Here is an 18,948-nt window from a genome sequence, read left to right as displayed (position 1 = left end):
CAGCTCTTAAAATATTATAAAACCTAAGCTCTCAAGATAGAGAAATAACTCTTGTCACTGGGATGGAAATAAATAGGCAAATCCTCCACAAATACAAATCTAAGTTTACCAAACTCCTTAAATCTACCTAACCTCTATTTTGATCATGGAATTATTGATCTTATTTTGGATTAAGTGCGCCCAAACTCGATGAGTCTTCAGCCTAACTTAGTCATTCCTGACTCTGGTGGCATGTGTTCTCACCAACATAAAACCTTGTGTGGTAAGGAAAACGTGAGCTTTGCCCTTCCAGATTCCAGAGGAGTGTGACAGTGCTCAGAGAACCCCTGTGGTTGATATTTTTACATATCTGTTCTTGGTGTCACCTGAAGGTAGAATTTTCATATAGCAGGTCTTATCAGCATCTATAGTATTCTAGACACAAAATGATTTTTCAACAGAATCAAATATGTGAGGTTAAGTTTAGATGCTTAACTTATTCAAGGCAGCATAGGAAGCAGCATTGTCAGGATTCTGATTCAATATCTTTCTAATTCTACAAATGTGTATTCTGCCCACTCTTCCAGACACATCACATGGTTCTTTGAGGGCTCATTAACTTACATAGCAAATTAATAATTTGTTCTGGGTTTGAAGATACATTGTGAGGGTTAGAGGAATATGATTGGCGTTTAGAGAACAACTGTAGTTGAAGAACATAAACTGGCGATTCTTACCCTGTTTGTGAGGAAGCTTGACTGCTTACAGTATACACAGAGGCTGCTACTAATGGAACTCTTAGGAAAATGCAGTTGCGAAAGAGCAGTGCTCCTTCTTTGAGAAAAATAAAACCAAATGAAATAGCACTACCAGAAAAGAGAACCCTTTTCAAAAGCAGAAGCTCGAGGGGCGGGAAGAGAGATTAAAAACTGCTTGCGACAGCTTGAATTTTGCAAGAAAATGGATGGAGCTGGAAAACATTATTTTGAGTGAGGTAACCCAGACCCAGAAAGATAATTATCACATGTACTCACTCATAAGGGGTTTTTAAACATAAAGCAAAGAAAACCAGGCCACAAATCACAATCCCAGAGAACTTAGACAACAATGAGGACCCTAAGAGAGATATACATAGATCTAATCTACATGGGAAGTAGAAAAAGACATGATCTCCTGAGTAAATTGGGAGTATAGGGACCTTGGGAGAGGATTGAAGGGGAGGGGAGAGGCAGGGAGGGGAGCAGAGAGAAAAATGTAGAGCTCAGTAAAAATCAATAACGATAATAAAAAGCCCTGCTTGAGAAGAGTTTATTTCCCAAATGGTGAGTCTGTGAAAAGGGAAAGATAAACCCTGGCTTCTATCCTTTGGGAATTGCGTCTCGGTCCCCAAGGCCAGGTGGAAGAAAGGACTCATGTTAGTGGAAAGAGCACATTTAGCATCATTTGGTTCAGTGGCTAAGAGTTGGCTTTCAAGGATGAGTTCTGGCTCTGTTTCTCTGGTCAGCAGCTGGAATGGATTGTTACAAATATGGGCCACTGATTATAATGATTATATGGGCCACAGGTTAGAAAGGTACAAAAGAGAAAGTGTGCCTGGGCCAGCAAAAGCACAACCCTGTTCTGGGAAAGCAACCCAGAGAGCATCCGCTATTCATGGGCTATGGCCTTTCATTTTGGAGATAAAAGTCAGCACCATGAAAGAAATTCAATTTTTAAAGAGAAAGAATAGAAGAGAGCAGTTTTCAGTTGTTCCGAGCTGAGATGGGCTCAGATGGTTCTGGTAAATCAACATATGTTTGTATCAGCTAGTGTGAGGTTACGGCTTTGAGCATATTTTATAGACGTGAGGGATTACTTAAAAGCCAGGGCTAAAGAGTGTAACTCCGTGGTAGGGTGCTTTCCTAGCATGTCCTGAGTTTGATTTCTAGTACTGCATAGGTAAATAAGTACAAAATGTAATATGTACAACAGAGGTTATTCTTGAATTTGGGTTTTCACTCCAAGTCATTTAATAATAAATTGTTTTCACAGGTAAATTTGTTTCAGAATATCTTTCCTGGGGGGATCACCCAGTATTTCCCCTTTGGTGATTCTTACTGGGCTCTCTTAATTGAACTTTATATATCTGTCCATCTAGCTATAGCTATCTATCTAGACTCATATTTTCAAACATGCATACAATTCTATGAATTTTATTTGGAAAGATACTTCTTCCTTGGTTGCTTTTGTTTTGTTGTGTGTATTATGGATACAAAATGCTTCCCCATATTTTCATTCAAGAAGAGACACTTCAAGAAGCAAATTCTTTTCTGTGCCTTTTGTTTCTAGGAAATTGGCCCAACTCTCTCACCTGTGAATGACAGCGAATAGATCCTCAGTTGTTCGAGGTTTGTTTGGAGACACAAACACACCCTCAGCTTCAGCTTGAGAGTCCTCACTGAGCGGTGAAGTGATGGAGTCATCACTCGGTGATGATTCTTCAAACAAGAACAGAAACATCTTTAGGAGGGAGCTATACATCTCACCTCCCTGTTTCCCTGATGCCAGGACCAACCAGATAGAAGGAACCTTACCACCATCTTTAAAATGAGAGAGAGATCTGTCAAATATCAGTTCCTAAATAACAATAGGTTTCTTCTAAATTGTTTTAATAAATGAAAAAAAAATGGCAGAGGTAAACCGACACTCAGGGCTAGAGAGAACTACAGGGAATGCAGGAACCACCATAGGACACATTTCCACCCTAACAAAGGTATCATTAACTGACCTTTCAATGAAGTCTCATCCATACTTCCTTGGGTCTCCTCTGCTCTGCTGTTGTCAGAGGCACTTTTGGCTGAAATACCTGAAGCAATATTTTCCTGCTCAGAACATTTTTCAGGGAATGAATTTATAGTTGACATCTCTGACTCATGGCGGATGGTCACAGGCACTTTGTTGTGGTGACGGCTCACAGCTCGTTGATGCTTATGGTGACTGCTCATGTCTGTTACTCTAGTTGATGAGTTGGCTTGAAGTGTGATTCCATCCACAGATTCCAGTTTCACACCTTCTTCCCCAACTCCAGAGGGTGCCTTCGGTCCTTGTTGTGGGACTCCATCTGGGCTAGCTCCATACTGCATCATTTTACTGCCCAAATCAATGGGGCGGGCAGCAGACACCCTCTGAAACCCTGTTGAATAGCCACAGTTTTTACTTGCTATCTTTTCTGGAATAAGCTCACTTTCCATCTGTATTTGGTCTTTCATCACACTTGAATCGGGAGGATTGCTACCAGCTGAGGTTACAGTTTCTGGATCGCAGTGAGTCTTCACATCAAAAGTAGGGTTCTTTTCCAGATGCTTCTCTGGCCCCATTTCAACTGCAGAGGCATCTAAAAAGGACAGGAGGGTGTCTTCAGTGGAGTATTGGCGTGATACTGATTTCCTTGCTGGGTGTGGCCTTGTTTTACCTGGAGATACAGAAGCCGCAGAAGCTACTGTTGCAGTACTCTCTTCTAAGCCGGGGAGATCTGTATTATTGCCCTCCTTTTGTTTAACTTCCTCAGACTTACCGATAGACCGAAGGTTGACAGATTTCAGGACCGTTGGTGTGATTGCAAGAGACGGCGGAGGGTTTGACCTCAGCATATCTCCAACTGTGTTCTGTTTATGAGTAAAAACATGCAGCGGGTGGCGGTGGTGGAATGGTTTGTTCAAAACATTATGAAGAGCACTTAGGTCAAGATGGGTAGGAGGTATAATCGGAAGTTCCAAATCTTTATTCAATGACAGGGCTCCATCTTTCAAAGACGGTTGCTGTAGTGAGGATTTCCTTTCTGGGACTTTAGGTTTTCTTTTGCTACCTCCAGGAGACAATGGACCTGAAAAGAAAGCTGTTGGGAAAGAGGAGGTTGGTGTTTCTGACTGGCTTGAGTAGCCACTTGATGGAGATGCCAAGCCAGCCAGCTTTTCTGGTGAAGCCAGTTTAAATTCATTATCGACAGAAGGAAGAGATGGGGTGGTGGCCCTTGATTCTGACTGGGATGTTTGGGATTCAGAACTCTCCGGAGATTTGATGCATTCGATAACTGTGGTACCCGTAGCAGTGCTTGAATTAGATAAGGATCTGTAAGGATCATTTGTTTTCAAGTCATTTAGAAGCCAGAGGTCTGCATAGTGAGTTGATTCAGCAGCCCCTTCATCTTTGAAAGGTGAAATGTCTGTAGCATCCAGCTGAGGTTCCTTAACAGCGTGTTCACTCTGGTTTATCCAAGGAGAGTCCTGCTTTGCAGGCAGATTGGCATTTTCCACTCGAGAAGGCGTGTTGGAGAAATCAAGAGGCAGCTTCATTTCCCTGGAACTGTGAGGCAGATGCTGACCACTGCTTATCTTTGGTTCTTTCTTCTCAGAAATCTCTGTGTTTTCATCAGACTTTCTCAACGATGAGCTACGCTTAGGTGGAGTCGGCTTTGCCTTTGGTTTCCTGAAAGAAATGCTTGGTCTCCCCTGCCTCCTGTGGTCTAAGTAGTCTTGCCAGGCAGAGTCCGGAAGACCAGGAGGAACTCCTACACCCTGACCATTCTCTGGGCCCAGGCCTGCATAGTGACAGACATAGCTCTTATTACCTTTGAGACCACAGTCAAAGTGCATCGAGGTATAGTATCCTTCTGTATCCACTGAGAAATGAGAGCTAGTATCTGCTTTGTCTGAAGGAGACTTTTCCAGAAAGCTGTCATAGGTGCCCATGCTTGTGAAACTTGGGCAGCCCAGGCTATCTGCCTTTGGACGCTCAGGACTAAAATCTTGGCGGCAGGATGCGTCATGATGGTGGAGATAATTCCACTCACTGTCGCTTGCATTGCTGTTGTTGGGGTCATCCAGCAGATCTGCAACAGTGGAAGTGAAGGAGTTTGTCCGGTGGCCTCTTACTTTATCCAAGTGGTCATTGTACTGTTCTGTCACGAAGACACTGGTGTCTTCATTAGCATTCGGAGCAATGTTCAGTGACAATTCCGAGTCACAGTGCGAAGAGCCAGTGAGGGGAGGAGAAGCTGCAGGAGGGATTGTCTCTGAGGTCTGGGAGGGGCACGTGGAGCTGCTCCCACTCCAATTACCACTGGAGGACTGGTGGTCATCCTTCTGGTCCATGTGGCTGCTGAGGAGGACACTAGCTGTGGAAATGCAATGGATGGGGCTTCCAAAGGTGTCTGAGTTGGAGGAGATGTCACAGCTTCCAGAGTCAGCCGCCATTCGGGACAGACGAGACCTCCCCCTCTCACTTAACTTGTGCTGGGGGCTGTGATGATGCTGAGAGCAGGCCAGGCCCAAAGCAGGCTGGCGTTCCTGTGCACTTGGGCTGCTTGGAGCTTCACTACGATCATTAGGGGCTCTTTCATGGTCACCCACAAAAGGCTTTACTTCTTCATATGCTGAGGGTTTAGCACCAACTTTGGGTTCAGCATCTCCACCTCTATTTCCCTCCCGAGGAAGGCTCCGAGATCTCGTGCGGCTGCTCACTACAGGAGTAAACATGGTTTCGCCTTTGTCTGCCAGGGCAGAGATGTTGCCAGCAGAATGAGAAAGGGAAGCTGCAATGCTTTGACCCCTTTGAGCTCTGATTCTCCTTCTGGATGGGGCAGCAATCAGAATATCTTCAGTTTGGCATTCAGAGTCCCTGGTTCCGGACCTCCTATTGACAGTGTTGGAGGGGTCTGGGTTTGTGTGCACAATCACATTCCTTTCCCTGGCCACGGGTGATTCATCAGAATCTAGGGCACATGGAAAACACTATAAGATATTACGGATCGGCAGATTAACAGGCATTCTAAGGGTTGTTTATAAATCTCTGAGCTACCGTATTAAAACTTTTTCCTACAGAAAAGATTAGTATCTAAAATTAGGAGAAACTTTGAATGCTTTCTGTACCTCATTTGTCTCTGTTTCTATCTACATGCCTATTTGTATCTGTGCACACACACGCATCGTGTACACTTATTGAGAGAAGATATGCTTTTTGTTTTTAATGAATCATCTCTCTTTGTATTAATTTGCTCAAACAAGTGACTGCTTTCATAAAAGAAACATGATTTCAAAATTCAAAAGCCAAAAACAACTGAAATACAAAATCTAAAGCCCTGGCCACTACTTTTCACTGGTGTTTTGAAATACAAACATAATGGAATAAAATTCATAGACTTCATTAAAAAAATCAAAGTCTTATTTTCATGGAGTTGCTATCATAATATTTTGAAATTAGTATAAATATTATAAAATACATTGAACAGAAAAATTAAATATCCCAAAAGATATATTTTTAAGATTCCATATTTGAATATGTTTAAAATTTACTTGAAAAATAATTAATAGCACAAAAGTACATTTTTCTTCATGTGAAGTTAGAGTTTTCAAAAATACTGCATAGAATATTTATTCATATTCCCATTGCAATGAAACATTTGAAATGACAAGATATATTTCACCAGGAATGCTTGAATCTCTAAGGGTAAGCCTCTATATTCGAGAATAGAGTTTTAAAAAAAATGCCAAATCGTTTTCTGAATGTAAAATAAATACACAGTAGTTTAAAATGACCACAAGTTAAAACTTTCAGTATTTCTAAGGGATCTTATAGTTGAAGGCAGTTGAAAGTGGCACCTATTTCCTCTCCTTGTCACCTTCACTAGACAGAAACCATGAACATTTTTTATGCCACACCTATTTCTTGTTGAACTCTTCTGGGAATCCCCGAGATGGTTTTCCTTCTCCTCAATTTTCGTCTCCGCTGTAGGACGGATTGTGAATGAACAAGAGAACAGCGTATACTAGCTTCTCTGTCAAAGCCAACTCCTGCAACCCACAAAAAGGTCTAGTTAGCCTTTAAAATAGCAGACAAATTTTCATTTGCTTGGAACACAGTGATGTTTATTGATTGGAAGTCAGGGAAGACTTTGGATTAAATCTGTGAACCAATATAAGAAAGTCCTTTCACCCTTATTTAAATGATGCTATAGTAAGATTTACTTCTAAATTCAGCCTCCCACAACAGTTTGCAAAGCCAAAAGAAAGATGCAAAAGAGGAAAATGAAAAGAAATATAGAGAAGAGAGAGGGACATCAGCAAAACCCTCTCACGCTGACCTGGTTATAACCTTTAGTCAGTATTATTTTCTGTTCTATTTCTGGGCTCTTTGAAACTGATACCTTTTAATAGTAGATCAGTACCCAAGATGTGAACCTAGTGCATCCTAACCCATTTCTTTGGGTCACAAAGCGTCTTTGTGAGTTTTTCTCCCTTCACCTCCTATGTTCAATCTTCTCTAAGCATACACACACACACACACACACACACACACACACACACACACACACACACTGCTGTGAGGAGGAAACACAACATCACAACAGATTAGGGTTTTCTTCTTTTTGATAATCTTCTAACTCTACTTTTGACTTGTGAATAAACTGGATGCTTTTGGTTTGGAAATAAATATAAAGAGGAGTCCCCAGTCCTGCACTTAAAATGTCTCTACCTCTGATGCCAATCAGCTATATGTCAGACTCCCCTGTCTTCAAAGCATTGTTTGTTGTTATGCATGCAGGAACCAACCATGACGATTATTAGTTCTTCTCTGTAATCACATTAAGTAGCACTATATGTGGTTCTATTAAATTAGAACAATAAAGAGGAAGGTAAGGAATTCAAACTCTGTCTGGCACAAGCATGCACTGTAGAGTTTCTAGTGCAAGCTGTGGCTAAGGAGTCTGGAACGCTGTGCTTCAGGATTTGATCACCTCATCATTTTTCCTAGCTGTTAAACCTTGGGTCAGCTGTATAGCATCACAGTGCCACCAGTTTCAAGGCCCACTTTGAACTCTATCTGCCTTGTGATGAATGATTACAATGTTATCAGAGAATTCATAAGCATGATATTTTCCTTTCTTAGTTCCAATAAAAACTTAAATCCTCCATTTGAATCATAATAATTATTGAATACATGATCTACAGACACTGTGTGTTATATGGATGTCATTAACATTGTTCTCATTGAAGCTCTTGAAATTAACATCTAATGTGAGCCTTCATCTTGAGAGTTCCTGAAATAAAACTGAAAGAAAAAAATCTTCTCACATAAACCTCAAGGTCCAAATCAGGAGCAGAAGGAGAGAGAGCACGAGCAAGGAACTCAGGACCGCAAGGGGTGCACCCACACACTGAGACAATGGGGATGTTCTACTGGGAACTCACCAAGGCCAGCTGGCCTGGGTCTGGAAAAGCCTGGGATAAAACCGGACTCTCTGAACATAGTGGACAATGAGGACTATTGAGAACTCAAGAACAATGGCAATGGGTTTCTGATCTTACTGCACGCACTGGCTTTGTGGGAGCCTAGGCAGTTTGGATGCTCAACTTACTGGACCTGGATGGAGGTGGGGGTTCCTTGGACTTCCCACAGGACAGGGAACCCTGATTGTTTTTGGGCTGAGGAGGGGGGGGGACTTAATTGGCGGAGGGGGAGGGAAATGGGAGGCTGTGGCGGGGAAGAGACAGAAATCTTTAATAAATAAATAAATTTTAAAAAAAAAGAAAAAATCTTCTCTTTTTCCTAATCACAATATGATGGCCCATAATCACAGCATTACAGTTTGAAAACAAGAGTTTACTTACAGTACCAGAAAAAAAGCAGGGGCTGCTAATAGTCAGATGTTCCCAGGCTGAAAAATTAGTTAAAGGGGTGCCAGAATGATTCAATTTGGCAGATGAACTCCTCCAAAGCATCTCATTTAGATTATAGAGGTCCGATAAGTGCAAATCTTTAGAATAATTTATCCCATAAGTTGAATAGGTCAGCAGGAAAATTAAGTCTCAGCTCACGGCACTGGCCAATGCATTAGAGTATCTCTCATTCAGGAGGGAAAATAATATCTGTCCCAGATACCGAGTCCATTTGTTCCCCCACTCTAGGTGAGAGAAATCTGTGTGGAATTAATAATAGCAATGTCTAAAATGCTTCTCAGGGGACTTGCAATCTTTAGTTATGGGGAATCAAGGTGAAATCAGTCACAGCGTGGCTATTTTAAATTTTTCATTACATAAATAAGGTAAAAGGGAACTAGAATAGGTGTTTAATAAACATTAATGGGAGATCATTTAATTGGGGGGGGAGAATGATTGAGAACAAATATAACTCTCCCTCTCTCTCTCCTTCCCTCCCTCTCTCTCTCCCTCCCTCTCTTTCTCATACACACACACACACACACACACACACACACACACACACACACAAATCACATTATTAAACCTATCAGATTTATAACTAAAATTCCAAGCTCCAGCTCCAGAATTCACTCCCTCTGCTATCAGAGTCTGAAGAAAAGTCCAGCTAGGCTTCCATCCTACCTAGACTAATATGCAAACTTTGAATGCATACAATAGCAGAAAGTGAAAAGAAGTCAAGCTTGCTGGTTTTAAACACAATTCACCCCTCATCTCTGTATCTCAATATTTTCAGATCAAAAATCCCTAAAACCAATACAGAAGTCTAAATGGTCTTTTAGCAAAGCCTACCTTTATCCAGGGAAGCATAAAAACAGATTTTTTTCTAGTTGGTCGACAGGACCTTATTTGCAGTTTTAGAAACCTGGGTTTTGCTGTTTTCTTTCTTGCGGTGGCATACATCATTATCATGTGATTAATCACTGCCAACGAGCTATTTGGTGATTTTTTTTTCAAAAAGAAACTGTCCATCATTTACATAACAAGCAGTCCAGCAGAATATATGCAAATTGGTGTTCAAACCTGACAAAAGCATACTGAATTATCTCCTGACTTGTATGTTGACGAAAGATTTCTTGCTCATAACAAAACTATATTCTTAGCTGATAGGGAAGCTAACAGCACAGGTTTTGACCACACTGAATACATGGAATATTCAGACCCAACTACCCCTAAAGGAAAGAAAGAAAACGATACCAGTAACATTGATGGGAATAATGCAAGAAGAAATCACTTGAGCATCCTGTTTCATCTTCTCCTCAGGAGTTGGGAGAGGTAGCGCTTTGTTCCAGTTGGTCTGCTTGTCCAGTGTAGAGGGGACATTGTGTATTGGGTTTTTCGGTCTCTGTCCTAACATGACATCTGTGTCTTCATCCTCTGCAGAGTGGGACTGCAAGCAAAATATATTCAGATTCACATCCCATACCTTACATGCATAAGGAATTTCATAGTTCAGTCTTTTAAAACAAGGCTAGAAATAAGCATGTAAGACAAAGGAAACAGTCATAGAAAATAGTAAACAGAACTAATAGGAAGTTTTATTTCAATAGTGAAGAGGTACAGAAGGAAAAAAATGAGCCCACAAAACATGCTTTTCAGGTGAAACGGGATAAAGAGAAGAGACAAATTAGTCAGAAATCCTGTGCCTTCAAACTGAAGAAAACTGCCTGTCTCTAATCCACTGAAAGGTAAATCTCCTTTCTGTATCTTTATGTCACTATAAATTCCCGTCAAAAATCTTGAGAGCTCTAGACCATGCTGATCAATGAAGGCAGATGAGCTGAAAGCCTATAAAATTCCTCAGAGACTACGAAGAAAACCCGGAGACAGGAGACAGTCTGGAACACACCACCTGGAGGATAAACCACCAACATAATCCAGGAGGCCATCAAAAGTCCAGGAGTTAATTGCACTGCAGAAAGACAGCTTTGGTGAATGACATTTCATAAAGTCAGTTTAACTGACATTAGATGGCTGCAGAAATGCCAAGGAAAAGATGTGCCCCAGTATCCAAGTACAGTGGAATATACAAAGTCTGTTTCTGGAGGGAAAGATGGAAGCAAGTTTCTCTTTCGGATTTGGACTGGTAGAAGAGTTCTGGTTTATTTTCTTGCAGCTTTGTTGTGCAAAACTTTTCTTCCAGCTGTGTGAGTTAGAGGCTTTGATTTCTATATGACATTTGAAAATTGTCTGTCCAAGCCCATGATAAATATTAATGCCGTCTAACTTTTCTTTCAAGCTTGGGCTCCAGGCCCAGATTATTCAAGAGGCCCCATCCCACTTTGGGTTTCGGGGTTGGCTTTCTAAACCAGAGTCGTAAAAGACCCAATTTCCACCACTGAACCCAGTTCTCTTTCTTTAAACAGTTCAGAGGGAGATGGGTAACTGTGTAAAATAACTATTTCATTTCCTCTTATTTCAGTAAGGTTTTAATAATACTCTGTCCTAAAAATCGGGATTCAAAAAACAAAACAAAACAAACCTCTCCAGTCTTCTTCACATTGGAAACTGTACTATTGGCTCAGGGTCGCATGTATTGTCAAATGAACTGTCCTCAAGGCTCCTTAAAGAGTAGGCTCCCAGAGCCCCTTATTTAAAGGAAACCCCAGCATTTACTTACCTTACCAGAGATTTCCGCAAAGCCCCCTAATACACCCAACAGTCTAAGATATCCCCCCCCTTGGGAAAATTGTGTTCACCACGAACGGTTTAGTAAAATATTGAAACCTTCTTTCTCTCTTCAGCTTTTGTGCAGATTCCCAGAGAAGTGAATAGCTCAAATAAAGTTGGAGCACAAAAGACTTTGTTTCCTAGGTAACTTTCCAAAAAAAAGTTTTGTGTATGCAGAGAGGGAAGGAGAGAGAGAGAAGGAGGGGGGAGGGAGAGGGAGGAAGGGAGAGGGAGAGAGAGAGAGAGAGAGAGAGAGAGAGAGAGAGAGAGAGAGAGAGAGAGAGAGAGAGAGAGAGAGAGAAAGGTAAAGCTGAGCACCAAGGAAAGAAAACTCCCACCACTAGAGACCTCATTTTGCTGGCAATTCCTTCCTTGAATAACAATGGACTTGAAAGGACTAGAGGATAGTGACTTGACTCCAGGTTCTGACCTGCAGCCAAAAGTGCTTTTTATTTAATAGTGACAGGGACAATTGGCTGCCAGAGGATCCTCTTGTTTTGTTCTCTCTCTCTCTCTCTCTCTCTCTCTCTCTCTCTCTCTCTCTCTCTCTCTCTCTCTCTCTCTCTCTCTCTCTCTCATTTGAGAAGCTGAACCTTCACTGATCTGATAAATACAGGGGAAACTGTATTTTCCCCAAACTACAAAATCAAGAAGCAGTGATAGAGGATACCTATGCTTAGCAGAGCTGCAAAATGCCAGTCCAAGGGGGACATTAATGGGGACAAAACCAGTGACAGGGCTGTCCTTAATTCAAGTTAGGAAAAACCGTCCTTTAAATTGACGTAAGAGAAAAATGGTTAGTTGAAAATGGGTTTGCAATAAAGGTAAAAAGAGAGAAGAAAGGGAAAGAGTCTGAAAAAGAGCAGGATAAGGCTGCAAAGCAATGTTCTCAGAACCAATACCTTTCTACTCCATGGGGTCATGTGGCAACATTCAGTAGGGGAGGGCGAGCGGGTGCTGTTAAACTATGAAGACGGAATGCAAAAGAAAAAAATTAAAAATGTACACAACAGAATGCCTTAGTTAGACCAAACCTATGATCCTAACAAATACAGTTCTGGGAGACATTCTCTCTTAAATGATTCCATTTTGACTAGGAGGACAGATTCTGGACCTAGAGTTCTTCAATTCAAATCCTGACAACCTGGTATTTCTCCTACATGATCAGGTGCAATTCTTTAACATCTGTAGCAAGATAGGTGAATAACAGCCTCTACCCTCCAGGGCTATTTTGAGGAATAAATGAGTAAATACACAGAGTATCTTTAGAATTTGGGTACTTGGCATGCTTATATGTTAGTGCCGGCATGTGTGGATGTATTTTTGCATGTGTGCAGGTAGGTGTGTGTAGGCATACATGCATGCAAGTATGTACATGTGCATGGGGGGGGATAGAGGCTGGACTCAGGTATCATCATTTCTCATGAATTACCCATTTTCTGTTTGGTTGTTGTTTGGCTGTTTTTTTTTTGTTTTGTTTTGTTTTGTTTTGTTTTTGTATGTGTGAGGGTCTTTAACTGGCCTGAAGCTTGCCAAGTAAGCTAGGCTGCTTGGCCAGCGAATCTCAGGAATCTGCTTGCTTCTACCTCCCCAGGCCTGTAATTATTCGTGTGTACCACCACACCAAGCTTTCAGATTTAGGTCTTCGTGTTTGTAAGGCAAGCATTTAACCTACTGAACCATCTCTACAGATCCATAACTTTCTCATCTTTTCTATCTAAGTCTTGCCAAGTTGGGAAAGACTAAATTTTTTTTTTCTTCCTGTAGAATGACTTTCTTTTCCCATGAATTCTTCGGGGGAACATTGTCCTCTATGTCTCATCTCCTCCATACTGCTCCAATTTGCTTCTCTCTCATTCAGAATATTTAAAGATCATTGCTTCCCAAGGACTGCCCACCTCTATCCAGGTCTCGTAAGGTGAGCATCCAAACTGCCTAGGCTCCCACAAAGCCAGTACGTGCAGTAGGATCAAAAACCCAGAAATCAAAAAAAAAAAAAAAGATCATTGCTTCCATGAGAGTTTTTGCTTCACACCCACACCCACACAGGGTTTAATGCTGGGCTGCCAGCATCTCACAATACTTAAATTGAGGAAGAGAGCCTGTCTTTCATTTTGTATTGGATGAAACAAATCATATTGCCCATCTTGCTTGGAAAATAATTTGGTAATCAGTATTCTCTCTCCAGGATCTACTAAGACACTGAAGCTCTTTTTGTTTCTTTGTTTGTTTTGAGAGAGAAAGATTCACTATCCTGTCCACGTTGGTCTCTAAACCACACTCATCCTGCCTAAGCCTTCCAGGTGCAGGACTTACAGGCTTGCCCTACCGTGCGTGCCTGAAACTCTTGACTTCACCAGGTAAGAAACCCACAGGATGATTATGGGCAAGGATAGCTAGTTATGAATGTAGCCCAAAACAAAATTTTAAACTTACCAAAAATATTGTGATTTTATTATTATTATTCTCAGTAACTTTATTTGTATATCTGTGCAAGGACTCTGTAGATAGCAATGCCATATTTCAATGTCAAAGGCTAGACAGGCCTGTGAGTCTAATCTATATCAGCTTTAGATTCAGTTATGTAGATATTATAGTACTTACCTTATAGCAAGGCTTTAGTACAATACAAATTATCATTGAACACACACATACTGTGTTTATCTAGTAGATTGTGAATTCCTGTATTTAACTTTTTCTCTCAGTCTTTCATGATACTAATTGTGACCCCTCATAAGAACTCACCAAAATATTTGCCCACTCAAATGATATCAGAGATCTGTGTGTTTTAGCAGTTATGAGAAATACAACTAAAATTAGAGTCATGTCCAAGATCTCAGGAGGGATCAAATACCATGGAAACCTCTGTCTTACTAAAGTAAACACAGAAAACCAGGCAGGAAACCACCAGAAACTTCTGGTTCCATAAGTGGATTGGTATGGGTGGATATTGAACCTGGTTATTCTGAACCCTATGCAGGTATGCACTAATTAGTAATATGCAGGTATATTACTAATTCTAATTTAAGTTTCTAAACTTTATCTGGTAAGGTTGTTCCATTAATTTTTATGTAGAGCAAATGTCATTTCCTCGTGACCACTTCGTTTTGACTAGATCTTAAGACGAATGAGTTTAAAGAGTCTAAGTCTCCTCCACTGAAAGATGTACTAGGTATCACCTGAGCTCGGATTTCACTCTGGCTCTATCCTGAGACTCAGCCATAGACAACGTATATGTCTCATCTAAGAGACTGGGATATCTAAAATAGAGGAACAGTTCATAGAAGCAAGCGAAAGGGAGCCTCAAAGTATCACGGTGATATGGGAAAGGAATTGCTTCAAAGTAATTCAAGGCTCTGGTAGCTCATGAAGAAATTTTAAAAATACATAATAAGAGACTGCTTGCTGTTCAGGAAACATGAAGGATATTAATATTGACAAATGAATTTTGTTAGTTCATCATGAATCCTCCAAGTACTCTCTCCTGCTGAGTATTTTTTTTTTTCAGGAGTGAGAGGTGAGAAGTAGATTTTATTTTTTATCTGTTTGCAAAGCCCACCTACACATTAAACAAGTAGGAGGTAAAACCTGGCAGTGACTAAGGGTGGCCTTGACTGGATCCAGGCTGTGAAGACCACTGGTTTGGGCTACCTTAATCAAACCAAGGTCTCCTTGGATTCTACTCCCCAGCAAATTCAGCTTCAGTTAAGCATCTTTCTTTTTAGTAACAGTCCTAACCTATGGCATGCAAAGGCTGACACCGGGAAACCTTGAGCTTTGGAATGGAGAGGTAGGGCTCTTTGGGTTCTCCACCTAAACCTAATTAGGCTCCCTGTAGCATTAGAGTGTCCGTGCGTGTAATATTAACTGGACTGCGAATTACACACTATTTGAGTCTTGTATCTGAAACTGTCCTATCTCCTGGAGGTTGGTCAATGGAAGTAAAATGACTCTGAGTGTTTTGAATTATATTTTATATGATGAGTGCCCAGAGAATTTTTCTCTAAATTATCTAATAAATCATATTGCAAGCCATTGCTACCTCGGGGCATCTCTATTTGGACGAGAATGCCATTCCTTAATAGGTACTGATGGATAAGTTGAAGAAAAGCTGAGAATTGATCAAATTTGTATAAACCAAATTATTCTTTAATGGCTTTATGGAAATGTATCACATTGCTCATTCAGAGATATACTAGCCATTACTTATTCATAGCTGCATTACCACTGACTCGGTAATGTTTTATAAATATTTGTTGTGTTGCTAGCACCTTAGTGTGCCCGATATTAAGAAACAAGCTTCCTCTTAAAGAAATAAAATTCCTCTTAAAGACATGACATCAAATTATTTCCACCTACACATCCTTTTTCAGCATAGCTCTTAGTACAAAGTTAAAAATGACATAGCATAGGGGAGAATAAGACAGCATGAGAAAGATGCCTGTAAAACAACAGGTAATGAAAGAATACCCATTGGGACCCCTGCTTTTGGAAGAATCACTCAGTGCGGAAGTGGCAGTGAACAACACTTGCTTCTTTAAAATAACTGTGTGGGAAGAGTATTAGGAGACCACCATTTCATTCACTTAAGAGCATTTTTCAGATGAAGGCAAAAATCAGTTCCAGTGTAAACAAACTGTCAGACTCAAAATAAAAATAGTTTATTTCTCATGTACAGTGTGCTCGCTGTATAATTCTTTTAACTTGTCTATACTATTGATGTTTTCATAAAGCATGCTGGAGAAAAATGAAAAATCCATTTCCCTTTCCTTTCCTAGGCTTTCATTTTGCCCCTCCCACCATTGATTTTGAGAGGCTTCAGACTAAATTACTACATTGTTGAATAAGCCAGGATCAATCATGTCTATCTTGTTCCTAACAATAGATTCTTCTTTGATGCCTCACCTCCATTTTGTTCTCTGTGGGTGCCATTGTATTTTCAAGCCGTTTCCCCTAGCTTTTCATAAGATTGCCTCAACCAAACCCAGAGTTATACTTATGAACAGTGCTCAGAACAAGAAATAACAAATATTATACTCAAAAGTAGTCAAGGAAATTTCTCTAGTGAACACTGAAAGAATATTTTCAAAACCTTATCTTTTTTTGTGTGGTATATGTCAGAGAGAAAAGTTCATGCCTTGACTTTTGTGGCTGAGAGCAAGTATTTCTCCAAAGACTTCGAGATTTCCCCAATCTGTCTCTTAATGGCAGCAGGAGAAGAAAAAAAAAACCCTCTACTCCACATTTTATTTTCTGTTGGGTTTTATTTCATATGCTGATAGGGGATTATTTTGCTTCAAAACTTGCCAAAAGCCATCTGTTAAGATGTTGTGGGTATTCCAGCAGGAAATGTTTTGAAAAATTGGCTTTGGTTTGTGATCTAACTGATACCACATGGCATCCATAGCTGTCGAGTTTCAGAGCTGATTTACAGCCATCGTGCTATCTTAAACCTGAGATGTATTTACTGGAGATGAGGTATTGCTATATATTTGAACACAGGAGTAAAATCTTAGAGTGAAGACATCCTTTACAGTCCATACCAGAGTTCTAGGGAGCTGACCTGGACTTTTAATATCACTCTACCGCAGGTCTTGATTGTCCTTAGACCGGTCTGTGCATTGATGTACATACTGTGGCCCATCTGGAAGATGGAGAAGGCCCATCTGCCTCAGATTTTTCTGTGTAGGAGTGGTGTGTGTGTGTGTGTGTGTGTGTGTGTGAATGTATTGTACATAAACATGAGCCACTTTGATCATTCTCTGAGGCTTAAAGAAGTTTGGCGATGCCTTCTTTACATGTTACGAGCACAGTCTGTCCCTTGAGACTACCCCAGAGTCTTCCACTGGCTGGTAATGTGATCATCTTTCCAAACATGTTTAATAATATTATTTTTAATACTCATCCTGGGCTTCTTTCTCCCCATGTCTTCAACTCCTACAATCACAAAGCTGAATAAGCAATGGAAAGCAAAATAATGAATGAGGAAGAGGCTTAGGGGGCATCCTCTGCTTTTGTAGGGCTGAGCCCCACCCCAACCTTCAGTTTCCTCAAATGCATAACCACCACCTAACGTGCCACCCTGAACCCCAAAAGTCCAGACTCATTAGTCCATACTCCTAGCCAGCTCTGAGATCCAAAGCAAACCATACCAGCAAATACACACTTAGTAAGGTGTTAAAAACTCCCTGTGAGAACATGAGCAAAGAAGTCGGGACCACGAGGGGTGCACCCACTCACTGAGACAGTGGAGCTGATCTATTGGGAGCTCACCAAGGCCAGCGGGACTGTGACTGAAAAAGCATGGGATAAAACTGGACTCTCTGAGCATGGCGAACAATGAGGGCTGATGAGAAGCCAAGGACAATGGCACAGGGTTTTGAACCTACGTAATGTGCTGGGTTTGTGGGAGCCTAGCCAGTTTGGATGTTCACCTTCCTAGGAATGGACAGAGAGGGGAGGACCTAGGACTTACCACAGGGCAGGGAACCCTGACTGCTCTTTGGACTGGAGAAGGAGGGGGAGAGGAGTGGGGGGAGGGGGAGAAGGGTGGGAGGAGGGGGAGAAGGGTGGGAGGAGGGGGAGAAGGGTGGGAGGAGGGGGAGAAGGGTGGGAGGAGGGGGAGAAGGGTGGGAGGAGGGGGAGAAGGGTGGGAGGAGGGGGAGAAGGGTGGGAGGAGGGGGAGGGAAATGGGAGGCTGGGAGGAGGTGGAAACTTGTTTTTTTTTTTCTCCTTTTCTCAATAAAAAAAAATGAAAAAAAAAAAAACTCCCTGTGAAAAATCCAAGTGAATGTCATTGAAGCAGAATTTGGTACACAATTTTTGTAGGTCAGGAAGGGAGATCTTTGGAGACAGAATCTCACCAACTTATTCTTTAGCTACTTTGTGCATTCATATTCATATTTGGAAAAAGAAAACATACAAGATAAACAAGTGTTTACATTCACAGGGCAATTCGAATGTAAACCACAAGTCACTATGTATAATAAAGGGATTGAACTCAAAAGGAGTGGTAACATCTAGTGTTGGCAAAGATGGGAAGCAACTGGAATGCTTCTAAATTGAAGAGAGTTATTTAACATGGTACAAACCCTTTAGAGTGTGTTTGGTAGTATTAGTAAAGTTAAACATAAATCTATTTTTAATTCCCTGCTAGATCTATGGATGGAAGAAAAATGCGTATATCCACAAGAAGCCTTGCATAAAAATATCTACAGCAATTATATTTGTAAAAGCCAAATAACCAAATAAAACCCTACAATTGCAAACAACTAACCCAAATACCTGCCAACAACAGAATGATAACCAGACTGCGGAGTACTGTATTTATAAAATTGTAATACAACACAGTAATCTACAAAGTACATGTGGGCTGAAGAGATGGCTCATGCTTCAAAGCCCAATGACCTCGGTGCAGTCCTCAGTGTCCATGCAGTGAAAGGAAAGAAATGACTTGTGTGCAGGTTTTCCTCTAGCCTGCACATGCATGCTGTGGCATGTGTACCTATGTGCATGCATGCACCAAAATGAACCGAATATAAAAACC

At 41.0% G+C, this 18,948-nt stretch overlaps 1 protein-coding gene across 2 annotated transcripts in view; it reads right to left on the bottom strand.

Moving 5' to 3' along the window:
• LOC121444780 (Nance-Horan syndrome protein) overlaps window positions 1–18,948 on the bottom strand; it is a 75,938-nt gene that overhangs the window by 2,544 nt on the left and 54,446 nt on the right. The window contains exons 3-7 of one of the 2 annotated variants that reach the window (XM_041646699.1): window positions 12,305–12,367; window positions 9,930–10,122; window positions 6,675–6,806; window positions 2,747–5,728; window positions 2,330–2,456 (exon numbers count right to left, since the gene is read on the bottom strand). In XM_041646699.1, coding sequence (XP_041502633.1) covers window positions 2,330–2,456; window positions 2,747–5,728; window positions 6,675–6,806; window positions 9,930–10,122; window positions 12,305–12,367 — 3,497 coding nt within the window. The remainder of the gene's footprint in view (window positions 1–2,329; window positions 2,457–2,746; window positions 5,729–6,674; window positions 6,807–9,929; window positions 10,123–12,304; window positions 12,368–18,948) is intronic. The other variant, XM_041646698.1, reaches the window with a different exon arrangement.

This window comes from Microtus oregoni, unplaced genomic scaffold, assembly GCF_018167655.1.
Source record: "Microtus oregoni isolate MIOR12 unplaced genomic scaffold, Mior012 000140F_ref0000409, whole genome shotgun sequence".
Taxonomy (NCBI): Eukaryota; Metazoa; Chordata; class Mammalia; order Rodentia; family Cricetidae; genus Microtus; species Microtus oregoni.
The sequence above is the reverse complement of the archived record's forward strand: the minus strand, read 5'-3'. Positions and strand labels throughout refer to the sequence as shown.